At 43.2% G+C, this 27,351-nt stretch overlaps 1 protein-coding gene across 4 annotated transcripts in view; it reads left to right on the top strand.

Annotated features, from left to right (window-relative positions):
- The first annotated feature begins 2,832 nt into the window (after window positions 1-2,832).
- KCNC1 (potassium voltage-gated channel subfamily C member 1) overlaps window positions 2,833-27,351 on the top strand; it is a 99,397-nt gene continuing 74,878 nt past the window's right edge. For all 4 annotated transcript variants that reach the window (XM_065755247.1, XM_065755245.1, XM_065755248.1 and 1 more), the window contains exon 1: window positions 2,833-3,464. In XM_065755247.1, the coding sequence (XP_065611319.1) occupies window positions 2,895-3,464 (570 nt within the window). In that variant the 5' untranslated portion in view covers window positions 2,833-2,894. The remainder of the gene's footprint in view (window positions 3,465-27,351) is intronic.

Raw genomic sequence — 27,351 nt, 5'->3', positions numbered from 1 at the left:
ACAAGATCATCTAGTCCAACCATAAAGTCCTCCTTGTCCAATTTCTCTTTCTTGGGTAGAGAAGAGACCCACCAGGGACGTAAGAGAGGTGGTTGACATGGGACCTACATTTTCCCTCTTTCCTGCATTCTTTAACTGAAGTCAGTGGAGTTATATGGGCAATGCCACTTCCATAAGCAAGTGCATCATCTCTAACACAAGTCTGAAAGCACAGAAGAGGAGACACAGCTACTCTGAAATTCAAGAGGCAGAATACGTATATGCCTGACTGCAACAAATGTATACATATGTTTACCTCGTGTATACACTGGATTACAGAACCTCATTACTGCCTTGAAAAACACTGCAGAGTTAGGGAAGATCCTGCAGCACCCCAGCAGCTGGAGGCCTGTGGTGTGAGCCAGAGAAAGGAATAGGTACAGCACTGCCATGGTTCAGTGGGGCGACAGGAGCAGGAGAGCCACGATGAAGTTTGGTATTCAATGAACATCTGTGGAAAACATTTTGTCCCTAAGTATGAAGATCTTAGAAGATGATTTGGTTTCTTTTTTTTTTCTATGGTAGTACAAATCTTTCCATTTGTGGAACAGTATTTTGTTAAAAACAAAAACCATAATTTTATATTGCTATCAGGGAGGCTCCAATCAAACCTCTGCTGACACACAGTGCTGCTGGATTGACCTCAAACTTTTGTTTTATGAAAATCAGCTGCTACATACCTGAGAGCATTAACTATCGCTAATTAAATAGAATCCTGCCACAACCTCCAGTGCAAAGCAAAGGTTTTTTGTCAGTATGTCAGCCATGTTCCCTGTTTGTATAATAAAGATCTCATTTTCTGATACTTTGCCTCCTAAACTGCAATACAAGAACGATGCTATCTTTCAGTTTCCCCATGAGAATAACAAATAAACATAACATTATTTTTCCAATGTATATTTTTAAGATGGCTTCTTATTGCAGCAGCTGTCTTGCTCCAATCTTCCCTCTCCTCCTCACTCACTGATCTCCAATTTGGAGCCCTCTCATGCTCTTTTAGAAATACCCAGCTCATCTGCAGCTGCCAACTCTCCTTTATCAATTGCAGCCTTTGTATCTTCAAAGAAACCTTGCAGGTCACTTAAGCGTGGCCTCCCCACCTGAGCCCATGGAAACAGCCTTTGAGCAAACTTCCAATTTCTTAACACCCGCTTTCAGGTTCCTCTGAAGTCCTGCACCACCCTGCTGCCAATGCCCAGGCCAGAGGGGAAGACGGAGTGCCAGAAGCCGCAAGGGGTCTCTTTCATCCTCACCGCCGCCTGAGAGCTCAACACTAATGTTCTATGGAGGAAATGCTGATGTGGCTAAGGGAACGTGGAAGGCAAGACTAAGAGGATGAGAAAGGACCTCAGATCTCTTCCAGATTAACTCCCATGACCCTCAGAACATGCTCTGCAGTGCTTTCCCCTCGGCCCCTGGATCAGTGACCATCAGAAACAACGGCTGAATGGGACAACAAAAAAACTACCATTATTTTGGCAACAAACTATCATCTTCATTCCCTTTCCCTTTCCAAATTCCACGATTGAGCTCACCGCTCTCTTCTCACTCCCTGCCTTTCTTCTGGCAACTCTCAAGGATTTTGGATGGTATTTTTGCACTGGGGTTCTCAGACCCCTACAAGTACTCCAGCCTTTCTCTGTTCAAGAGCACCTGAGTGCTCTTCTTGGAGGCTCTGTCACCAGCTGAGGGTGGCTGCAGTACATCCTTGGTTCAGCCTCACGCGCCCTTCTGAACTTCACCGCGCTCCTGATTTCTGTGCTCCCTTTTCCCACGAGCCGCCCAGACAAAGAGCATCTACGCTCCTCGGCGTTCTTTCTGCCCCGTCAGCCTCGGGACCAACCTGTCGCTTCAGGCCTCTGTTGCATCCTGCCACAGCTCCTGCAACGCTTCCTTCCGCACCCCGGCGCTGCCATGCCCCTCGCCCTCCCCCGCTCAGCACCCGGGACACGTACACCGGGGCTGACGGGACGTTTTGTCTCCTCGCCTACAGAAGAGCGGCGGGGGTTCACCTAAGCGCGGCCACAGAGGTCGCGGAGCCGCCACGAGGGCGGCTGCTAGGGCGGGGAAAGGGGGCACCGCTCCGCCGGCGAGCGGCTCCAGACCCATCTCTGCGGGGCGCGGCCGGCGCTAGGACCCGGCGCGCGGCGGCGGGCGGGAGCGGCGCGCCTGCGCGAGCGGGCGGGCGGGCTGCACCGAGCCGCCGGGCAGCGGCGGCGGCAGCGGGAGGAGCAGCGGCGGCGTCGCGGGTCCCCGCCGCCCGCACCGGCCCCGAGCCCGGCCAGGCGACGCGCTCGGCGCGGCGCGCAGCAGGAGGAAGCGGCTGCGCGGTGCTGTCCGTTCAGCACCAGCGGGGCCCCGCCGCCCCCGCCGGGCAGGGCGGGAGCAGCCCCGCCGCCGCCCCCGGCTGCCACCGGCTCCGGCCCCGCAGCCGAGCACCGGAGGGCACCGCCGCCGCGATTTTTCCTTTTTTTCTCCCTTTTTTTTTTTTTCCCCCCTTTTTTCCCCTCCCTCTCTGCCGGGTGTCTCGGCCACGTCCAACCGGCGGGGACCTCCCCCTCCGCCCCGTCCCCGCTCCCCAGCCTCCGCAGCGGCCGCGCTCCCGGAGCATGTCCCCGCCGCCCCTTCCCGCCCCACCGCCGCGGCTGCAGCCCCCGCGGCCCCCGCGCCCCTGACTGAGCCGACGGCGGCGCGGCCCCGGCAGCCCCCGGCCGCGGGCGCCGAGCGGGAGCGGGCCGTGACCCGGAGCGGGGCTCGGCTTCGCAGCGCCTGCCGCCGAGCAGCCGTCCCCTCGCGGGCTCGCCGCCCTCCGTGCTCGCTTGGATGAGGCTGCGACATGCCTGATAAGAGACGAGATGGGCCAGGGCGACGAGAGCGACCGCATTGTGATCAACGTGGGAGGGACTAGGCACCAGACTTACCGCAGCACCCTGCGCACCCTGCCCGGCACGCGGCTGGCCTGGATCGCCGAGCCCGATGCCCACAGCCACTTCGACTATGACCCCCGCACGGATGAGTTTTTCTTTGACCGGCACCCGGGCGTCTTCGCCCACATCCTGAATTACTACCGCACCGGCAAGCTGCACTGCCCCGCCGACGTGTGCGGGCCCCTGTACGAGGAGGAGCTGGCCTTCTGGGGCATCGATGAGACCGACGTGGAGCCCTGCTGCTGGATGACCTACCGGCAGCACCGCGACGCCGAAGAGGCTCTGGACAGCTTTGGTGGGGCGCCTCTGGATAGCAGCGCCGAGGACGGAGACATAGATGGCACCGGAGACTCTGGCGATGGCGAAGAGGAGCTGGAGATGACAAAACGCCTCGCACTCAGTGACTCCCCGGATGGCAGGTCTGGGGGCTTCTGGAGACGGTGGCAGCCCCGCATCTGGGCGCTCTTTGAGGACCCCTACTCCTCCAGATATGCAAGGGTAAGCTATGCAAGCAGCACCCTCACAAAACGCTACCCCCTTCAGTCCCGCCTCTGCTCGGTGGTGCCGGGCTTAGTACCACAGGCAGAGCACAGCAGGCATCCCAACAACCATGCGCAGGGCCTGGGGATGTAGGCCACATTCTCAAGCACGTCCCATGCACGGGGCCCAAGTGGACACCGTGGTACAAGCTCATGTACTCACGTGTGGGCTTCTAGAAAAACACAGCCCGGAGCAGGTCCCATTCGTAGGCCAGGCACTTTTCCTGTGGGAAAAGGGAGATCTCAGTTACAGCAGGTATTTCCCTCCATGCCCAGGTTTCCCCAGTCAGCTCTGCCCCCGCAGAGAGGCACCTACTCCAGCTCTCTTAGGAGCTAACTGCTCTCCCTGTAGGAGATGGAAAAGGGATCACAGAAGCAGGGGGCTTGGATTGCTGCTTAGCTTGGACTGGAGAGGCTGTCTGTTCCTTTCTCTTTTCTCATACGTATCATGTTAAATATTTATGATCCTGCTTTTCTGAGAATGGATAATTCAGTTGCATACTTACCTCCCATCCTGTCTTTTCCCTTGAGGGAAATGTGAAGTATTAATCAGAGGAGAGGGTTCATTCATAGAGAACAGACACTGTCTGAGGGGCTTCTCACCTGGCTATCAAAGGGCAACTTCTCCCTCCCGGTGCCTGCAGTTTTGAAAAGGGAATGCACGCTGGTGCAGTTCACTGCATAAATGGCAATAACAATGGCCCTAAAAAGGCACCCAACTCCCCTAAGGAGTACCTTAGTGCTGTTACGTATGGGGACAGTGACACTGACAAGGGTCTGATTCTGAATGTAAAGTCAAAGGTAAATAAAAGATTAAATTCAGAGAGTGAGAGCAGGATTAACCCCCAAGGCATTTGTTTTGGTAAGCAGGAGGAATAGTTGGAAGACAGTGCATTCACAAAAGAATCAGCTTGGACAGGTGTCACTCATCTCCTAAAGTAGCTGTAGGGAGGCATAAAATTGCTGCTGGCCCTCCGTGGTGATGACTGGTGCTTTGGTGTGGGAGGATAAGTGCTGTTCCTGAGAAGGATCCAAGGAGTCAGAGCAGATTAGGAGCAAATAAGATAGATGGAGGAAAGAAGTGGAAATGAAGGGCACAGAAATAGGGAAGCTGGCTGAGTATGAATGGGGGGCACAGCGGCTGCTGGAGGCTGCTGGGCTGAGCAGAGATCTCCGGCAGGGAGCCTCCAGGTCTGCAGCCTGAATGAATGGGGAAAGCTGGAGCAGAGCCTGCACTTACATCTTGGTGCATTTCTAAATGTTCTTGTTTGCATACCCTTTGGAGGTTTCCTCCTTGAACAAAGAAGTAAATATTTTAAATGAATTCCTTTAAACAGCATGGAGGGTAAAGGAATAATAAAATATTTACCGCAACATGAAAGGATGATGCTGTTGAATTGCAGCTTTCAAATCCCTGATTTCTGCCAAGGGAACATGGAAACAGAGAGGGAAGGCTGGAGGGTATCCTTCCAATGGCTTCATTGGCTTCCTTTAATCAAGCCCAGCATTAGCAGGCGTTAATTTGAAGAGCAGATCTCTGGTGGCCAGGAATGTGTTGGTAAACAGATCTCAGGTCAAAGCAGTCTTCTTGTCCAAGATATTGTGGAATGGTCCAAGGGCTAAACGGATAAAGCTGCCCCAGTGAAAAGGCTACAGAGACTAAAACACCCTTTTTCTTGGAAGCATTCCAGTTTGGAGGGCAAAATATATAACCGATAATGAGTCTTTGTGATGTACAGGCTGGATTCCTAGGAGGATATAAATTCCATTCCCTAATTCTCTATGGGGATGGGGTATTTCCTTTTAGAGATATGCATTTTATAGAGAGATTTTTTTTGTCAGTGGTTGCCATATCATTTATTCACAGTTACACATGCATACCCGGTAGAATTCAATCCCTGATTTACCTTTAACTTGTTCCTTCCCTAAAGGATTGTTAAACTGTAGAAAATACAAATTCTGAACTTAACGTGTATACTGAATATTTCATAGGTTAAATATCATTCCTTAACTCGTATCTATGGAGACACAGGCTGTACGCATTAATATTTCGTATGAAGGAAGATGGCTTTCATCATCAACACATGCACACGTTGTCCATTAAGGAGACATTAAAAGACACTTAACATTTTCTAATAAAAGCCATACGTTATGGTTATGGATGTAAAAAGAGATGAGAGTCTGATTTATGCTCCTGTAACCTAATGACAGACACTGCAGAAAAGATCTCAAGCTCACAATAGCTAATTTACAGTAAAACAATTGATAGCATCATTAACAAGTGAATGCTATATTAAAGCAATCCTTAGTATAGTGAGGCAACGAATGGTGTTACCTCCCTAATAATTGTGTACACTGCTTTCATTGCTAACTCTATTCTAGCCTTGCAAAAATTTTGATTCACTGCCATTTTGTCTAAAGTTTACATCACAAAATTTGTCATTCATCTTAGACTATAATGATGACGATTACTGTAAACATATATCGGACACCAAACTGTACATCTGAATAACATCTTAATATAAGCACTGATTAACGTGACCTTTATACTATTACTCTTGGGCAAGGACTAGTACTAGGGATGTGGCATATGAATGTTAAGATGAAGTGAAAACCTGCAGAAAACCAAGATTTCTCTGGACTGTGTGTGGCACATGAATGCAGTGAACGTCCAGGAACTGTCTGTGGAAGGCTCAGCGTTTACTCAAACCGAGCCATTTGTGGAGCCTTGTGATGTTTACAAACACAAAAACCTACGACTACCTTGTCTGACCAGCATCCAACTTGTGCTAAATATCTGATCTCAGTGTAGTTCTCACTGTAGGTGGCCAGGGTAAAAGGGAAGAGCACTTGTGTGTTGCAGGCAAAATCAACTAACTGCACATTTTGTCTGTTCACAAACTATTAACAAAGCATAAGATCCCAGTTTGTACTGGCTGGGTTTAATTACGTTCACATTTTCTAATTACTAATTTCTTAAATAACTTAAATTCCTAAAAAGATCAAGCACATGATAAAACTGCTGCATGGGCTTCTATGTCTTAAGAGAAGGTGCTTGTTTCAAATCACACCTTGCCTTAGACACATACCTTAATGAAGTAAAGCGTACTGCGCTTCTCCATAACATAAAGGCTCCATGTTTCAGGTAACAGAGGCCAGGGGCAGGTACCTGGAGATCAGAACAGAGCAGCAGATAAGGTGCTGGAAAAGATCATCTTTACAAAGATACCATGTACGTATCCAGGTGGATTTTTAAAATGCCACCCCACCGTCACCAAAACTGGGGAGCCATTTCTTCAAAGCTTATTAGAAACCTTTTCACGTCTTCAGTCAACTTTGTACATTTATTTTCTGCAAGTAGATGCAAAGGGAAAAACCTCCTTGGAGCTGCACAGAAAGCTGCACAGACACTGGAGCAGAGTATCTGGGTGTTATGTTGTAATAGTTCCTGCTTCCTGCACTCGTTAGATGTCGCAGGCCACTCTGCACACACACAGCTCATGGAAAATATTTTCCTAGCACCCCATCTCCTTTATTTGTATGTCTGGGCATGCTGTTCGTACACAAGCAAAACTCCCACTGACTTTGCAGGGAGTCTGGCCAATATGTTTCAAACATCTTTGCCCCCTTCCTCCTCCTCCCCAGCGGGATAAGCTGGTGCTGGTGTTCAGGCACAGCTGCTAGGTTAGTCAGTGGTTGGGAATTTAGAGCTCTCAGCTGAGATCCCATGCAAGAGCTCACATTCAGATTGGACAGTTAAGCTTCATTAATGAACCCTAAGGAAAGCTTTGCAGTCCTTCCAAATAAACTCTTGAACTGTTTTTAAATAAAAGCTGGTCAGGCTCCTATGGTAAGTCCTCAACAGCTTGACTTGCTGTCCTGGCATATGCTATACAGCTCTGATCTGGAAGAGGAGAGGCTTATGGCAAAACTCACTCGCTCTTCCCGCCTCTCTCCCTTTGCACCCTGCAGAGGAATCTGCTTTCCTCAGTGGGGGATTTTTGAAAGATAAATTTCTGACACAGGAAGAAGGCAGTAAAATGATAGCAGGAAGAGATGACAAAAAGGTGGTCCCCAGGGACTTGTTCCAGCTTTCGTTTGTACAGTCAAGAGCGCTTCCACCTTGCTATGTTCATTTCCCCATACGGACTGCATCCTGTAGGCTTATGGGTCCTGGCTCCTGATAACAGTACTGTCTTGGTGCTGAGAGGCTGTGGGGATATTCCCACTCATCCCTTAACCTGGCCAAGCTCAGGAGAGCATCACTCTGCACAAGGAGAGCTTATCCTTCTGCCATCCCGTGGGGACGTGCTTGGCCCAGGGGTGCTCCAGGGATGAGTGCCTCAGGGGGTCCCACCACATGTGAGCAGGCAAGGAGGAAGAGGAGATCCACCCCACACCTCCTCTACCTACAGGCACCCCTCTACTAGGGGGGCTTCTTCCATGGGGCCCCGATGAAGCTGCTGCTCCCTCCCTGGGCCTTTCTGCAAAGCCCCCCCTGCAGAGGCATGTCTAATCCTGCACTGAAGCAATTCTCACTGCACACTGACAATTAACCAGACAGCCTAATTTTAACTGCACGCTGCATTACAGCCCTGGAAAAATGAGAATCCTGCATTAAATGAAGTTTCCCGTGTGCCTGTAGTATAATGGAATTACAGACAGACATCTATTAACCACCATTCTGTCATTCAGTATTAACACAGCTCCTAAAATCCTATCGTATTCCTATTTTTTCCCATCAAGGGGAACGCTACTACAAATCCTTACATAACCCACGAGGAAGCCAGGTATTGGCTCTTCTGCACGCTGCCCAAAGCAGCCTCTGCGATCCCAGCTGGAAAGCATTGGCTACCTCCCAGGTTCTGTCCCTGCTGAGTTAGCCAAGGTGGGAACAGGCACACTTACAAATAACCCCTGCGAATTGCTCCCCTGGCTTCAGAAGTAATAAATAGTAAAGCCACCGCCAAGAAAAAAAAACCTGATTGTGGCAGCTGTGCAGAATCATGACTTCATTGGTTCAAGTTGTTCAGAAACACACAGGAAGATGTGATGTCTGCCCGGAAAGTCTTGCAGCCTTTGAAGTCACAACCTCACAGGGAGATTAGAGGGATGATGTTATCCACCTGACAAATCTCTGGCTGCATAGTGCAGGCTTAGGAGTTCTAATTCATGGAGGGGTTGTTTTCTAATACATTTGCCTATTTGCAATTTTATTTCTATTATTTTGAAACCTTAAAAAAGAAAGGCATCTGTTGCCAAATCTTACTTAATTACAATGTTTCTAGGTTACAAAATTTACTCGATTTAGCCAAGGCTAAGATTGTATGGATCATACAATCATACGCACACACATATATATGCCTCCTATCACCACCACCTCCCACAATGCTGAGTGGGATTTCCATATGAGGAAGGACTTCAGAAATTAACTATCTCAAAATACTTCTAAAAATGTAACCTAAGTGCCACTGAAATCGATGCGAATTTAGCTACTGGTTTCTGGATGATATTAGGTCTCTTCTGTCTTTAATCCATCCCTACACGTTCTTCAGTTATTTTCCTTGCCCTTCTCCTGACATTTGCTATTTTGGTTTTGGTTAGGAATAAAAGGCAACAAAATACCGTATTCTGTGTTGGTGCATCATGAGGCAAAGGATAAAAAGATTCTAGGATCAATTATAATATTTCTATTTTAGAGCTGCTCACCAAAATGTGATGTGTTAGACTATACCTAGGAAAATTATTTTACTAATTAGTTTTTCCTTTTTCTTTTTTTTTTTTTTTGTACTGTCTAGTATTGAGTGGTACTCATCTTTTTATGTTCTGTTTTTTTAAATACATGACTGGTCTGTGTATATTTATGGTACTACTTCAGTAAAGTCTATACATACTGCCTTTCTTTTAACATAAGGAGAGATGGTAGCAAATCAGCAGAGAGGGAGCAGCCTTACTGTTGTTGGAATTCAGTGCCAGCATTGCCAGCAGCTTCAAGGATAGAACTGCACATTCCTGCAGTGTGGTTCAAGATAGCAGATTAATTGCAGCGTGCTGCCTTTTTAATAAACGCACTGCATATTCCCATTCCAAAGCACTGAGGTGTGATAGATGTTAGCAATTTATTAGGAACGTTCACATTTAAATATGTATTTTCACAATCATTTAAAGTCCTATGAATCTTTAGCACATTGCATCAAAACACAGAGCTCTGATATCGACAGAGCTCTTCATAATCTTAATGGCATTTTTCACTGCAAAGGGCTATAGAATACATCCCCATTCAAGGCACATGACTTCAATTAATACTCAATCAAATCATATCCAAGTGTTGTACTTCATAATAAGAAGGGCAAGAGGGGTATTCAGATTGAAAAATTGAGCCCTAATTGATAATCAAGTAAGTAATCCTTTCTTGTGCAAGTACAGATGGCAAAGCTGAGTTTCCATTTTGTATAGGCTTGATTTTATGAAATTTGAGTGTGTTCTTGTGGAATCACACTAACAGAACAGCCATTTTGAGATCTTTGCAACTGTATGGCAATTAGCTTAGTTGCTATATGCTGAATTTGATCTGAGGAAAGAACAGTATTAGAAGGCTGACTGGGTTTTCTCTGCTGAATGATGCGTTATATAAATATGTGAATCACTCCAAATGGTACCCAGGAGGTGCAGTGCTAGGATCAGATGAAATCAGTGATATCTCTCAATCTATGGAGAACCACCCCCTCCCCAGAAGATAAACGAAGCGCTGTCATTTCTCAGATAATTGGTACTTTCTCTCCTGAGCTCAGTAAGGACCCAGATTTGGCTGTCTTTGCTCCTCGCCTCGTAGTGATCCCTTACTCCAGGAAGGCTGAGCACAGGGCACTACCCAGCACGGGTAAAGGTGATAGGACCAGGCCCTAATTGATTTTTATTTCTTTCAGATATGAATTATAAGATATAATGGGGGCTCTAATAAATCATGCTATAAAAATGAAGAATAAATCTCAGTCCAAGGCTTTTTACAGCGATTGCTTATGATGTAAGACCCTTTAATGACAGTAAGTTAAAATTGCATTGTAATGGCCCTTTGTAAATGCAATAAATCTCTGCTTTCAGTGTGCTGCGGACAGCCAGTGATGTGTGTGCTGCACATGATCCACCAGCACAGGCACTCGCTGCTGGCACACACTTATGTAATTATGTTGATACTTCAGGAGCAGCTGCAAACCTCAGTGCTGCTAGATTTACATTGAGAAAAATGCTCAGTCAAGACCATCTCTGTGCCTTAACAGCGTGAAGCAGTTCAAAATATCCAACTGGCTTCTTATTTGAAAACCTGGGAAAGAATGCCCCTTTTAAAAAGAAGGAAGATTGATTATTTGCTTTTAAATAAAAGAAGGCAAAGCCTATTCCCACTGAGTCTTTTGATTTCCCAGAGCTAAGCCAGGCATTTTGGTCTGCACAATCAACCTGAATACATCTTTACACGGTTTCCTGGATCATCTACTCAGCATTCACATACACAGACACACACACGTCAAAACATGCACAGAAATACACCGACAGAATAACAGCTCCTTGTTTTACTGCAGCAGAATCCTTAATCCTGCCCATCTTTGCCCTCTGAAGCATTGCCTTCATTTCCCCATTTAAATACAGAAAGATCTAGTCAGTTCAGGTTGCTCATTATTTCACATGCATCAGAAATTCGGCTGCAGGTTTCACTTTGAAAAACTCATTCCATTGACCCTACTCTGTTTTTCACCTTGAATTCCTGCACTGTCTTCATTATGCCAGTGCAACTGACAGGTATGGATGGCAGAGGCCAGTGTTGAGATTTGTCTGGTCACAAATTAAATGAAAAACTTCAGTTAGAACGTTCCAAATTTATAACAGACTTCAGGAAAATGTATAAGGAGAAATCTCTAAAAATGCTGAGCACCAATAACCTCCAGTGGAATGGAGGTCATGTCTGCAGCAGAAAAGGACATGATAAGGAGCTAAGAGACCTTCAGCCAAATCCAACCCCACCGTGTGGGGACGTGAACACAGCTACACTGATGTTAACGGGATCCAGCCAGAGACCCTTGTCTCTGGCAGAACTTTTCAGGACAAAGATAATTGTGAAACTGACACAGCACTAAACGCAAAAGGGCTCATCTTCACAGCAGCCTTTGATCTCTACTCCAAAAACAAAACAACATATTGGCCACATTGTGCTGTTCTTCTTTCTTTTTTTAGCACAGGTCTCCCCGTTGCTTATAGTGTGGAGTTTTGCAAGAAACCTAGTGACAATACGTCTTAGCACTTCTTGGGAATGTGTCCCGCGTACTGCAGAACTGATTTTAACTCAAGTTTTTTCAGTAAAGAACTTGTCAGGGCAAACCTAACAACCTAACTGTACTACAACACAACCAATACCAGATTGTGTCAATTGCTGTTGTTTTTGTTGCTGTTGTTGTCTGGGGGGAAAGGAAGGTAGTAGCAAATGTTTATCTGAATTTTGCTTAAGCAATGGTGAAAATCTCGTGTTCAGCTGATAAGAGCTCACTGTTCACCCTGACAAGGAGTCCCAAAGGTGCTAGCAATTTTATTAAAAGACCTAAGGTAAATTTTAATCTTGTATAGATCTCCTGATATGTTAGTTATGTCTATGCAGCAGGAAATCAATACAGCAAAAGTGCATTTGCTGTTGTAAAGAAAACATCTTTTAGAGAACCTGCTCCACTAAGAAAAGCTCATTTTACTTTGTAAGAGTCAGCGTAACACAGACTGAAGGCAAATGAACAGTTTGAATTTTGGGAGCATTTCTATGATATCTTCAACTCCAAAACACATATTTACCTTCGCACATATATGATCATCATCTACAGCATCTCCTAACCAGAACACTGACTGTTTTCAAAAGATATCTGGGCAACAGGGTAAACCTTTGTTCTGGTAGGGTATCTTTTGCATTCATGCAGAACTCTCCACACAGTGCACTTCCAAGATCACATTTAAAACAGAAAGATACACGGAGCTACGTGGTGTGAGTTTATGAGAAAGCAAATTAAAAAGAAGAAAGCAGAGATTTGGACAGATGATTGAGATGATTGCAAGCAATTGAATTAATGCAGATTATCAAGAGAGCATTTGTTAGCAGTTCTAACTGAAGTCATTATGTGTGCCCTGCATGCTTGCGTCTGTTAGTTCTGAAGAAACCACTGTGGGGTTTTGGCTGTGGGAAAGTTTTATACTTTACTCAGATACAGTTTCCCAGACAAACCCGGACTAGTGGAGGAGATCACCCAAAACTAGGATCCTTCACAGGATGCAGTGTGCGTATGAGATGTGCCAGCCAGCGCAAGGACAGCAGGGGCGTGCACCCTCATCCATCCTGCAACATAGGGATATAGCACTCAGTTCCTGCATCCTCTCTTCCAAAGCCAGACTCTTGAAAGGATATAGCCATGTGAGTTCTAATTTACTATTCTCAAAGCACAAGCCCTGCGGACTTAATTTTTTCAGATAACATTACATTTCCCGGCGCCTATACTATTGTTAACTGCATATGCCCCAAACTACCTTAGTATTGCTGATAGCTACCTTATAACAAAGTCTTGTTAATGCTGACTATTTTTTGTCACTAACAGGCACGGTCCTTTAAATGTACTTGAGCATACCAACTATGTGCAGAATATGAGCTGTTTTCAAATCGTGCTCAAATGAAAACACTAGAGGATACTAGTTTGTGTGCAAGTTTTCCTTACACAGTAATGCAGAGGCTATGGAGGGTTTTTTTTGTTAGAAGTACGAAATTTAAAGTTCAGTATATCCCTATAACTGTAGAATTTCATATTTTCATCTATCTCCACTCAAGAGACTTCACAACTTCGAAAGCTGTGTCATCCAGACAGTGAAATCGATAGCTTGTACAGCTTGAGGAATTCACAAAGTAATACAGTGGGTATGTGACAGAGCAGCATTTCCCAATAAGATGGAACTAAGAAACCGCCTCGTGTGATAATTCTGTGCTACTGACTTCAGCAAGATAAACAGCAGATAACAGATACAGGCTAGAGACCACTCAGCTTAAGCTTTGTAGTTCTTTATATTCAATTTCTCACTAGTTTGGAGGCAGTACCTGTTAGGAAGCGACCAAATATCATCAGGTGGCTTACTCTAAAGTGAGCTTTAGGGATATCTGCACAGCCTTAAAGGAGAAGGAATGTACAAAATGTACAAGAAGTATTACCTCAATGGACATAGAGGACTGTTACCCCCGAGCCAAGGCAGTTCTGCCACGCTAGGAACTGAGCTCCCAAGTCAGTCTAAGGACACATTGCATAATTTGTTCTGAACAGACCTATATTTCCCAGGGCTATCAGTCACCTTTCAGTCATGCCATGTAAATACAAGTATTTTCAAAATCTCTGAAGGCTGCATTTTCATCAATATTTCAACATAAACATTCTTTTCATTTAAGCTGATATTGATCTTTCACATTTTATTACTTGTCATAAAACCATGACATTACTTTTTAATGTTTCAAAGTGCACTGAAGAAAAGCAATTTCAATTAAACTACCGCCAGGATAAGTTTAACTTGGAAAAGCACTGGAACCAGTCTTTGAAAGGTTAGTGCCTTTTACAGCACATATGATTTATGTCTGCCATAAGCAAACAACACGGAAATAAGTGATCAATAAGCATTCCAGCTATTGCGTTCACCACCTTCAAGATACACACAAAATCTGTTCAAAATTTTCATGGAAACTACGAAGGGTATATTGTTAAGTATCTCCCTACTGCAATTTACATTATGTCTTGCAAAGCACTCTTATGAGCAGAGGTAGCTCTTGAGCTTTGCTATACATTTTCAAATCTCCTGCTATAATAAAAGCACTTGTATTAGAATTCGAAAGTGACAGATACTGGGGGGGAAAAAAAGGAGTGCTTCGGTAGCTTTGTTGTGCAGTAAAAAGAACAAAATATTGGGACAATATAACATTTTAAAAATTGATTTAGTTAAAATGAGATGTAGCGAAAGGATAACTGTAATGGTAAGAATTGTTCTGTGTAGCCACAGCACCAAAAAGAATTACCAATAAGAAATGCTATACTCTACAATGTTCACATTTAGGTTTTAGTTCAGTCTAACACCTTATTTTTATACCCTGATGAAGAAAAATAAATAAGAAGAAAAAATTATGAAACATGAATGCCATTCAACACTTTAAAACCATCACATTTGTCCTACTTAATGTACGTCCACAAAGCCAGATTGAAAAGTAATCCATAAAGGAATCTGCCCATCCCATTTCCCAGACCTAAGTAAAGACCTACAGGGTAAAACTCCAAAGAACATTACAGTTTAGCTTTGCTTATGTGCAGTGGACTACAAATGAATACTTCATATTTATATGAATCATTGTCAGTGTCAAGTAAGATAAAGTTTTTAAAAATAGAACCAAATCAGGGAACGAGATTTAAGACTCAGTGGGTAAATGCCTCTTTACGTACGGTATTATTTGTAGGTATCTTTCTAATCTGTTCTGTCATCTTGTCTCTTAGATTATTAGAAAGGGAGAAACTAGGAACTATGGAAAATGCAGATGCAAAAGGAACCTTGCTGAGAACTGTGGTGCAAATATGAGCAAAAGTTGGGGAGTGTGGAACTGTGCTCCTTGGTCTTTTGTTGTCTGTGTACTACAAGAAAACCATCTCAGCCTATTTTGTATATATAATCACCTGCATGAAGTACTTGTCTGCATTTCCTTCGCTCGAGCAGAATTTCATAGTACGTGTATGTCTGCTGGGAGCAATACACGTAACTGTTCTTTGATTTCATGGCATTTGTTGCAAATATAAACTGAACTGGCTCTTGACTTCAGCAGCAAGGTCCAAGTCAGACCATGAAGAAATTTCATCTTCTCTCTTTGTAGCAAGACAGTCCTAAACCTATTTTAGCAGGTATATATATGTGCTTACAGGTGTGAGAAACGTGGTCAATTTAAGCAGAGCTCCTAGACACAAACGTGAGGAATGATAGCTTTTTTTAGCCACCAGAGTATCTCTGCTGCTCATCCCAGGAGCCCAGCAGGCTTTTGCCAGCCTAGCAGGCGTGATTTCCACTTACAGTGGCTGTGGGCATGTCACCAATTCTTGTAGCTGCAAAACTTTTTAGTAGAAATCCATTTCTGTGGTTCCCTGGCTCCTCATTTTTACAACTTGAGCAAAAGAACAAAAAAACAAGATTTCTACTGTGCGCCTGTGCATGACTTTGTCCAGATACAGCAGAAGCTTGGTGTAAAGGTTTCTCTAAAAGAGCTGCAATTTACACAGATGGCACAAAGCTGAGAAAGATCTTCTGGAAAAAACTCAGTGGATGATTTATGAGCAGAAACTACCTTCCCAAGCCCTGTACCAAGTTTACTGGAAGACCAGAAGCTGTTAAAGCAATGAGATCTGGATACGGGTGGAAAATGAGTCTTCTCATTCACTAGCTGCACTGCCTATGATGCGAGTTGTAATCAAGAACAAATTCCAGATGATACAAAGCCATCAAGCTGCAGAATCCCTACTGCTGCTCTCTGCAAGTCCTTGCCACAGTCCTGCTATTAAGTGCCCACAGTCCGCAGAAACACTCTCAAGCCAAGTCAGCAGGCTGAAATGAATTCTTCCAGTTAGAAGAACTCACTGCTGCCTTGCAATTTAGGATGTAATCATTTTTTAAATAACTAACTAATGAACTAAGAAAAAAGAATCTCTCTTCCTAATTTCCTCTGTGTTATTTCCAAATAACATTCCACGTGTTTTGCTTGCAGTTCTTTAGCTTGTTTGAAGTGGGCTTTTCTCATATGTTTGTACATCAGTTGAGAAGAAAACAGGTTTCCATGTCGATCAGGAAGATAAGGGCTTGTGAACTTTCTTCACACACTTTTCTGCCTGGCTTTCTATTTCTGTAGCCCTTTCTGAACACCAAACTTTTCTCCCTTTTAGAGGCATCGACATCTTGTCCCCTCTGACTGTTCTCCTTTCACCCAGAATCTATGGCACCAGTAATGTTTTTAGGCAGTTAAAAACATTACTGGTGCCATAGTAATGTTACTGGATAACTGACCAGCTGCACACAGAGCACAGGATTACGCAGGAGGAACGGTGGTCATCAGCAGACATGCGAAGGACACGCTGTAGAAGCAGAAGTACAGAAAATAGCAGGCCCAGTGTAAGCAATGAGGAGGAAAATGTTGGGAACAGGATGTAGCAACAGCAAATAGGAGAGACAAGAAGTGGCTTTAGAATTAGAAGAACAAATAACTGTGAGGATGGAGATGTCTTGCACTTCAGTGTCCACTGCAGAAGAACAGTGCTGGGACACTGGAAGGGGAAAGCAGGATGACTGATCACCTGCCTAGTAGTAGAGGAACAAGATTGTCAAGAGCTTGAAATCTCAAACTGTATTAACTACCAACAAATCCCCCCTCCTTTTTCAGCAAGGTGAGAATGACCTAATCGGAATAATTCAAATGACAGCAATATATTTTGCATGTGCCGCAAGCAAGAAAGTGGCCCTCACAAGGGGCCAGGAAGAAGGGAATTTGCAGTAATAGATTTTGTGGTCAAAAGAGCACATTTTGCTGTTGCAAACTTGCCAACAAATAAAAAAAAGAGTTAGACTTCACAGAGGGAAACCTCATGTATTATCATCAGTGCTTGCACGGGAGAAGTCTTTGCTGTAAGGACATTTGAGGATTTTGGACAGCGTGTTCTGATACACTCATTTTTTACTGTGGCGTGTGAAGGTCAAACATGTTGATGGCTGGCACAACAGCTTGGCAGAAAGAAAAAGAAATAAAAAAAGTCAATTTCATCTCTTTGAGAGCTCTAGGGGAGAGGCATCACCTTTCCAACCTGGTCAAAAGAGCTTTTCCTCTTAAAAGTCCTGCACAAGCATTATGGCCACCACCATGCACACACACATTCCTTCCAGCTGCAATCCAACTACATGGAATTATGGAATTTCAGAAGGAAAAGATAAAGAACAAAAAAACCTGGCATAATAACTATATATTCTTGTGGGTGTAAGGCGGAGCCATAGACTCTTGCCCTGTCAGACCAAAGGATGCAAATGCCAGTGTCAAACCTCCATTATTCCAGAGATGATTCTCATGGCACATTAAACCTAGGGACAGTTAGCACCCCTTGGCCTTTGCCAAACCACATTACTAAAAAAGAAGGCAGGAATAAACAGGCAGTCTTTAACTGAGGATCTGTGCTCTCTAATGAGAATATGTGGCTCCACAGAAATCTATTCACTGGGGACTCTGATATGAATGTCTAGGATTCAGAGACAAGTACAGCAATGGAGCTGCAACAATAGGGAGGAGGCATGGTAGCACAGAGAAGCAGAATCATCTCACATAGGAGGCATAGGAATGCACCAAGTCTTGATCTGACTTCAGAAGTGACCTTTGGCAAGTCCCAGTTTCTTGATAATGATTTTTCAGCTATAATCAAGATAATAGAACATAATTTACCTACCATTTCTGGGTATCGTGGGGACTAATTAGCTAATGTGTGCACAGTAATTTGAAGATAAAGTTTTATAAATTTTCAGATCATGTTTGCTTTAAACAGGTGAAGTGAGGACACCTTTTTGACAGCAGAAAGATCTTCTCAAAATAAAGTTCTCATTAAAATAAATCAGGCAGACCAGAAGGTAATCTTTGTTTTGTTCTGATTATTCAGCATTCCTTGATAAGACTGATGAAAAATGAGAAAGAAAAGTTTTAATGACTCCAGAAAGTAGAATTTAGGAGCATTTAAGGCTATATCTACAAAACTTAGGACAACAGTTAAAAATTCAGAACATTCTTTTTACTCTGTCAGATGAAAAATTAAAACAGAATGCTCATAACAGATTACTGATACTACTGACTATTAAATAATAAGTAATGATAGAGTTTAAAAATGGAATACATATGCCCCCAGATAGATATTTTAAAACAAAGCATACAGAATTCAAGCTCTAGGTGACTTATTCATACTAGGAACCTCATAAAGCCAGAAAATAGCCTAAGTGAATTAACCTCTCTCTTTCATAACCTTTGTAATCTGAGCAGAGATTGCAAACAGAAAGAGGAAGTGGCAATGGGACAAGTCTTTATCTTGTCTGTTGGTGAAAAACACACAACAGAACAGGCAGGCTTAGAATGAGCTGAGGGCCGTGTCTAGCAAAGTGAGTCTCTTCCAAGAAGCCCAACACCCTACAGAATGAGATGTCAGAGTGGGTGATGTGTATACTGAAGCTCGACATATGCTGATGCTCCCTGAGCAATTGCAGGAAGACAAAAAAAAGTGAAGTGGGATTAGACACATTTTTCTCAACTGGGGTGGCCCTATCTCCAGGAAAATCTTCTGTATTACGTGCCCTCTGACATGAAGGCAGCAGACAGATACTGAGGATAAACTAATAGCTTCCTGAGGAAACATTCAGTCAGAGATGGCGAAGGTACTACTACAGATCAAGATGAGAGGCAAAGCACTCATGAGGGACACAAAAGAATGACACTCGGACCTTTTCTGTCACTTGCAGTGTGCTGGAACAAGCAGTAACCTAGTTACCCAGAAGAGTCAGGAGTGAGGCAGACAACACAAGAGATGCACGTCTCCTTTGGAGATATGATTCTCCTTGAAAATATCTTTCAATTAGGATACAGACCACAGAGTGCATTAGAGGTTCATGGAACCTCCTTCCTGTGATAGTCTAGTAATTCTTGTTACAGGCAAGCAGAAAATGTCTAGGGGTCTGATGCTGCTCAGGGGACATAGTGTTCTCCAAAAAAATGCGCTGATTTAGAAGAGTTAATTCTAACTCATTTTTCTTTATGAGATACAGAGATCATCTGTATTTGTTTTTATTCTTGTTGTCTAATTCAAGGGATCTAAAATGGCAAATTTGACCTCCCTGTTTGTTTTCTAGAACAGCTTCTGAAGGTATTGGGAATACTTATTTTCTAAATGGAAGAATAAAGGAAAAGCAGCTGGAAGTTCAACAACAACAAAAAAAAAAACCTTTCTTCTACAGTGTTCAGTGATTAAAATTAATGTGAAGTTAATCAAAACTCAAAGTGAAACAGAAAAAAAGGTCAGGAAGAAATTACATTAGAAATATGTTCCCCAGTCAACTCCTTGCTTTTCAGGCTTCAGCAATGCTGTAATTTCAATACTTATGCAACCACCACAGAATTTTCTAGCTCTGACTTTTACTTCGAAGGCACCCGTAAGCAGAAACTTCTCAACAATCAGCTCCTTCATGTCTAAGCCTAAAAAAAATATTTTTCATAAGGAAAAAAATTAAACGAATAAATTTACTTTCAAGTCTCCTTCATATTTTCAGCCTCCTCAGATGCCACTGCTGCATCAGAGGAAAAAAAAATCAAAAAAATCAAGCACCTTCCTTCCTGCTTACTGCAGATCAAGTCAAGGGCACTTTGATTCACACAGGAGACACTGCCTCATAGACACAGCTCTTGCAGAAAGAAAACCTCTGGGTGAATCAGTCTGTGCCAGGTTAACAACATATGCATCCCTGTCCTCGTAGCACAGACAGGCAAGAAATGGTATTTGCTAGAGGTACATAGCCAAAAACAATTTAAACATGTACACAAATGTCTGTGTGTAACACATGACTTGGCACATTAACTTGTACATCAGGCACACGTTTTGATGGTTAATTTTTAGCCCTAATGCAGCAGAGCAGTCTTCTATCTGGCTGGTGTCTATCCTTTTCAAAAGGCAAAGGAGTGCATATATTATGTTTTAAAAGAGGTAGGCATTTTCTGCCCACGGTGTAGTCACTGTAGGTGTATTATTACCCAGGAATACCAACGAGGTAGGAAGTCTGTGATTTAACCCATTCTTTGTACTGTCTCCTTGCCTGCTACTTTTTTTTTATTTTTCTGCTGACAGCCTGAAATTATCCATATGACAGGATTTTTCTGGTAGTTCAGCAGCACTGCAGCTACATTTCAGAGAGTCAGCAGGAGTTAAAGCCCTAAAGCCAGGATTTTGTTCGGAAATAATACCAGGTAAGCCCTGCAGGAGTATCCAGTCACCTCTGCTGATGTTGGCAACTATGAGGTTGTTAAAGTTTACACTTGTGAATATTTTATTCACCAGACTGTACTAAAATTACTATTTGCTAGCAGGACATGATGGACTCCGAACCATCCTACAGATAACCAGCAGGATTTTGAAGACTATTTCTTCTGCGGGTCAAAAGCAAGAATACTGAATCCATGAGGACCTCTCAGTTTAATCTGAAAGAATGCTGCTCTAAAATCTAGTGCTTCTTCTCACTAGAAATATAAGACAAGACTATTTTTCAGGCAAACTGGCATCTTCCATGCTACCTCAGGCTTACCTGAATACTCTTTTTCTTTAGAAAATAAATAAGCATCTTAGTAGACTGAGTGAGAGCCACATAGGTGCAGGCTGGGACGTAGGCCCGCCCACTCCCCTCCCATCCCACTCAGCGAGGATGCAGAGAGCTGCTGGCCAACACAGTCTCCATGAGAAAAAGCAAGGCAGACTCACCTTATGAAAGGTGAGGGGAAAGGTATTTTTCTCTTGCAATGAAAGTAATAGCTACACCATGTTAGTGCACAGATCCAGTCATGCTTGAGGAAACCACTGGGGGAGAACCACCCTCCCCCAAGGGAAAGCACAGGAACATCTCACCCCTGGGTGGCAGCAGCACAGCAGCTGCCCTTGCCACATTCCTTGCCCTCAGGCTATCACCAACAGGCTGTTTTCATTCTGGACCTCAGGGGACACTTGGCAGAGTTTCAGTCACAGTCAGAGGATTTCCTACATAATAAAAAAAGGATGCTAAATAGCACCAGACCACCTGCCCTTCCTTCAGCAGCCTGCACATGGGATTGCTTAAGGGACTCATTTTAAATCCCCTATGAAATTCTTCCTTCACATCCCAGTTTCTGCTTGCAGTGTTTATAGAACACAAAGTTATTTCAATTAACTGACTGAAATCAGCCATCACATACGGAGCATCAGAGCTCAGACTCCTTGCTAAACTGAAATTTGGGCAATGACTTTCTGACCACAGAAGGCTCCTCAGCTCACCTGAAGTTGTATTTTGTTCAATAATTGACCCTATCACACTATACATGCTGGTACAGCTGAGCTGAAATTCTCATCTATCATCTTGCCAGAACTGAAATTTCTATTTTGCAACTATTTCCACACAAGGTTGAGAAAATACATACCACAGCTTTTGCCACTTTATTGCCCTGAATGTTATTTAATACTTGTTTACTGGAACAGCCAGAGGTCCTGATGAAGAACAAGGATGTGCTATGCTTGCTCACTGAACTGAGAAGACTGAGATTATTTTCAATGGTAATTAATATGAGCAAAAGAACCTTAATTATTCCTATCTGTATATGTGTACATGCATGCATATATACACGTGTGTGTATTTAAACTCTGAGAAGCACTTTTTTTAACCTACAAATATGGGATTATTCTGCACTAACAATACATTAGATGTAGATTAGAAAAGATATATTTCAACAGGAAATAGAGCAGAGATCCTCTAGCATTAACCTCTGGGAGCTTAAGTCACTCCATTTTTTAATTTAATTATTGGAAATTTACAAAGTTTTCATACTCCTCTTACTGCCTGAACAGATGAACTGATAGCAGCCAAGTTTTTTTATTTAGGCATGACTTGTTAATTATTACCTGATCCTCACACACTTCTCTAGCATTCATTAAGTAGTTGTGTAATACACACCACAAACAGACCCACGTGAGGTAAGGCTACTGACCTCCTGTGTCAGTCATAGAATCATAGAATCAGAGTCACTAATTATTCTAGATTTCTCTTTCTTTGTTCCCAAGTTTGTGCCCCTCTGTACAAAAAGGATAATGCCAAAGGAAACAGATCTTTAAATGCCACTGCTCGTTACCTGGAGCTGTTTTTTTTATTGCCAATATACTCTACCTTTTTCTCAGCAGAACAGTTTTTAATCATAAGACCAAAAAAGTAAGACAGTGTATTAATACCTGTGCATCCAATTTTAAATCCCACACTAAAGCCTATCAAAACCAACTTCCCTGGGCTGACAGATTTTTTCCTCAAAGACGACGACCACCATCTTAGGCTTCATCAGCTTTCAGCTTTCCTAGTTGAGCAGTTATTACAGGTACTTCAATGATTGTTTCTAAAGTCATCTTTTAGCAAGGACCATCATAACGGTAAACAGATTTAGAAGCTTCTGGTTAGAGAAACTGAACACGGAGAGGCTCAGAGTACAGCTGAGTGCTTGCTAAGACATCTGATGAAATCAAACACATAGTTTAACATGCTTCTGTATTACCTTCAAAGCAATAGGTACCATATTGCTTTTAAACTGTATGCAGTTGTTGTAGCTTGTTGATTTTACACACCTTCATCTTGCACCCTCTGTTAAGGAAACTAATTGTGGAAGCACAGCTGTAGGTTTTATCCAACTGAAGCATGATGCATTAGCAGCTGCAATACTGGGAGCTCATGGATCCAGTGCAGCAGCCTGGATGTTATCCATCTCATTTCAGTATCTAATCTCTCTAGACACTTATAATATGCCACTCACTGGTGTGCTCCATCTTAGCTGATAGTGAAATCATTTAATAGAAGTGGGTAGTGAGGTAGGTGACAGGCTGATTGATGGCAATGTCTTCATTTAAAGCTATACAACAATGCCAAACTGAGGTCTAGAGCTGCTCAGGAATACAGCTCTGCCTAAAGTTGTCGGTATCCGTGCAAGTTTATCATTACATCATTACAGTCTAGCAAAGCATTTTCCTAAAAAACAAGCTGAGCTACTTCAAATCCATTTCTTAAAACTAAGAGCATCCGCATCTCACAGGAGAGCAAACAGTAATGATGGTGAGAAAAGTCATTTCTCCCTCCTGACAGTGAGAATCTGCTTTTGTGCTTCTTTAGGGTATTGAAAAAAAGTACCGGTCTCTTGAACCTACCACTGATCTCTAATATCTCAGTGGCAAAACCAAACATGTACACACCTCAAGACTACTCACCCTCAGTGTTACAGCTCTGTCCTGCACAGCACGCATGTTGGAATCACACAGATCCTCTGGGAAAAATTTTATTTCCTACAAATAGATGAGGGAAGCCAGCAAACAACAGAAATACAAATGCTAATACAGAGGGGATCCTGTAAAGAGAGGCTCCTGCACAATAACTTACTATCACAGCTCTGGAAAGCCTTTGCTTCTCTGTTTCTTTGTGGTGTTCCTGCATAAGGATCCTGTGAGGACAGCAGAGCTCACAGCTCACCAGGAATTACCACAGAAAGTCTATTCTTACTTGATGTGCCTCCAGTCAAGGCCTGAAGGCAGGTTTTCATGTCAAGGAAAAGGGGGCTGTATTTGAGTCAGGGAGCAGGAAAGTTTGTTCTTTTCCTTTCTCAAGAGCCTTAAGCACACGAGGTTAATCACTCACAGTTACTTCTATTCCTTTTCCTTAAATCTATTCCTTAAAGCCAGCTGGTTCTAGGGAAAGCAAAGGCAGAGGAGTCCCTGCCCACCCTTGTACTTTTAATGGAAACACAGCTTGACTTCAGCCTGTGCAGCAACAAATTCCCTTGGATCCAATGGCTTTTCGATCCATAGCCAACCTCTTGTTCTGCCTTAAGGAAACAGATAAAGATGAATCTGGTCCTTTTCTCCTCCACAAGTGCTCTCACAGAAACTCTGAGCCCAGGTAGTTCAGCAGTGATCTGCTCAAGAGCATCTGAACGTGTATTTATTTAGGCCATGTAGAAAAAAAATCAAAGCATTCCACTTAATTTATAAAAGAATATCTGGAGGTGGTGGCTAATTCTATCCCAGTATTTCCATGCTCCATTCAAGCTCTACCTTGTGGGGCTGTTTCCAATCCAACAGCAGCACAAAGACAAGATTTCAGTAAAACTAGTATACCCAATTTGAACACCTTGGACAATAACTAAAATAATTTCCTTACCAGAGGCTCATTTGCAATGAGACTGTGACATACCAGCATTTTACCTCCTTCAAATGGCAGTGATAAGATGAAGAGAATTTGTTTGCCCGTGATTGACTTTCTTAATGAAGCTTTATCTCGCCCAGTGCCATGTGCTGTTGCAGTTTCTGTGGTAACGACTGACTGCGGAGAGCAAGAAGTGGTGGCACAGAAATCACTGTGAATTGCTAGCATGTAAACAAAGACTACCTTTGGGTATGTTTTACATACGTACGTTTTTTACTCACTTTATGTTCATTTTCTGGAAGGCAATTGTTAATGCCTACGATATTTATTACTTGCATTTTGGAAGTCACTGACTAAATGTCCTATATGACGTACTTTATATGCCATCCTTTGCCAGTACGTAAATGCAGCTTCTAATTTAGGATAAAACCCATTTGATTTTTGTCCATGTAACCAAATTCATTCTTTAATCCAGCCTAGAAAATCATAGGAAAATCTATCAATGAAAATCACAAGCTATAAAATATAGAAGGATGAAGTATAAAGATATATACATATATATACATATATGAGCTAACCAAAACTAACAGAAGATGACATGTAATGGAAATTAGAGCAGGTAAAGCTTTTTTCTATTCTGTTTTCCTGGAAGATACAGAAACACGTTAATCTCAGGAAGCAAGCTCAGGTCAGGACACCAAAACTGTGTAAGCACTTCAAGTGACTGAAATGAAGCACTGAGGAAGACTAGGCTGAATATCTTTCATTTTAAAAGACAATTCATGTTCGGAGTTAAGATTCCAGCAGCCATACGCAAGACCTTTAAAATAACTCAGGAAATGCCTTCAGAAATCAAGACTGCAATGGTTGGTGCCATTTCTTTCACTACCCACATTTACTCACACCCTACTTCTCTAGAAACACATTCTCAAAATGGAAGCAAATTCTCAAGCACCAAGCCGAGATTCCAGTTTACTAAATTCTTGCAGAGTACCAAAGTTTCATTGAATAGAAACTAAGGCATCCAGTTCGGTTTGTTTAGTCATGAAAATACCAGAAGAACGGGAGACAAACAAGTTGCAAGAATGGAAACTCCTGAACTAGTTTCCTACCAGCTTCTCACAGTCCACATGTGTTTTATGAAACGTGTTTGTGTTGGCTAGGAGACAGGATGAGCTGCTTAAAAATGGGGCACAGTTATTCTGTTCTCACAGTTCAGATCCCAAGAGGGCTCTTACACAGAGATTTCAGGTTGCCATAACCACAGTATTAACTAAATTATTCTCTTACTTGATGGGTAATAGCAATACCAAACAACCCATAAAAATGTTTCAGCATACACTAACTGCTTTTGAAGCCCAGATCCTTTGGAGTTTACGACTGATTGATGCTCACAGAGGCAAGACTGTGCTATTTATGGACATCACTGCATGTAAGGGTTACATGGCCAAAATCAAACAGCCTTAGCACAATATATTGTGCTTGAAGTCTCCAGTTGTTCTGCTGTGAGATCACACCGTAGCAGAGTCAACTTCACTCAACTGCCGTCTGCAGGTCCCTGTAAGCCAAGGTGCCATAATGGATGTTTCCAGCTCATCCTGTGGCACTCTGCTTGAGCAGGGCTACCATTTCCAGATGGTAAATCACATTCTTTAATATTACATCACCTCCGTTTCTGAGCAGAGGTGGACTTCGAGTTGCTTTTCCTAGGCAGTGTTGTTCTTTGGCTTTTAGCATTTCCCTATGCAATGGGCATGAGCCTGTCACCTCCTGGCTGTTTGTCACTGCTCTCCATGATGTCAGCCTGTCACCACCAGGACTGCCACTATGCTGCAAGCATATTGCAGTCTGTGCAGCTTTGCATCCAAGAGAGGTGGTGACAACAACCAACCTCATCCAGCTCAACAACTGCTCCACTGGGAACAGCCTCAAGTCACCCAGAGCCACTCTCACACCACCTATCAGAGGCTTTGTGGCTGCCCAGTGCAGAAAAGAGGAAAAAAAGCCAAGTCCCAAAGGCCAAGCACTGAAGAAGCCCCCCCCATGGATTAACTTTGTTTCAGCCAATTGAAATTACACAGCTGCCTGGTGTCAGTGTAGTCTTCATCCTCTCTGCAGCTCCTCCATGGTCTTGCAGCACTATCACGTGATCTCTCTTGCTCACAACACCAAACCTGGACCAAACTTGGCTTTCAGTTTAGGCCTGCTCCTCCTCCTCATTTTTAGAAAAAACTGGTTGAAGGCAACATGCTAGGATCCAGTGCCTGTCCTTGGGAAAGGGTGGTAATCAGGAGGCCTGATTCTGAACACAGAGTTCACTGCTCAGTTCAGGCTGTTGTTTTGAGGAAACCTTTTGCCTGTTGGACACTCTAAAGCAATGCTTAACACACCTAATGGATACTGCTGAATGAGGGCTTCAAAGCTTTCTGAAAGTACGGGATGCTGAAGTTTCCCAAATTTAAATAATTATGATTTCTAGAGGGGCAGGTACCTAAACTAATTAACAAATCCCTTTATGGATTTCTCCTTTTGAGAAATGATCCTCTGATTAAGTTTGCTTAATTGTAGAACAACTTCAATAGTTGACATTTTCTAAACAAAGAAGACAAAAGATGAATAACCATTCTTGTACAAATTGCTAACTCTCATTTTACTGAAGGTAATACTTTTTTTTTGAGTGCAAATGAGTGTAATTTGCAAGCAAACTACTGATTTTCTATTAATTTGGCCATCATTTCACTGTATCTAGCGAAACATCATTCCCAGCTTTAATCCAGGGTAAATAGATCTCATTGCTTCAGTACATAAACCATCATCCACCCTTCAGTTTATGAAAATTA

Source organism: Cyrtonyx montezumae, unplaced genomic scaffold (genome assembly GCF_038088225.1).
Source record: "Cyrtonyx montezumae isolate F1298 unplaced genomic scaffold, pur_monq_1.0 scaffold_10, whole genome shotgun sequence".
NCBI classification, from domain to species: domain Eukaryota; kingdom Metazoa; phylum Chordata; class Aves; order Galliformes; family Odontophoridae; genus Cyrtonyx; species Cyrtonyx montezumae.
The sequence above is the reverse complement of the archived record's forward strand: the minus strand, read 5'-3'. Positions and strand labels throughout refer to the sequence as shown.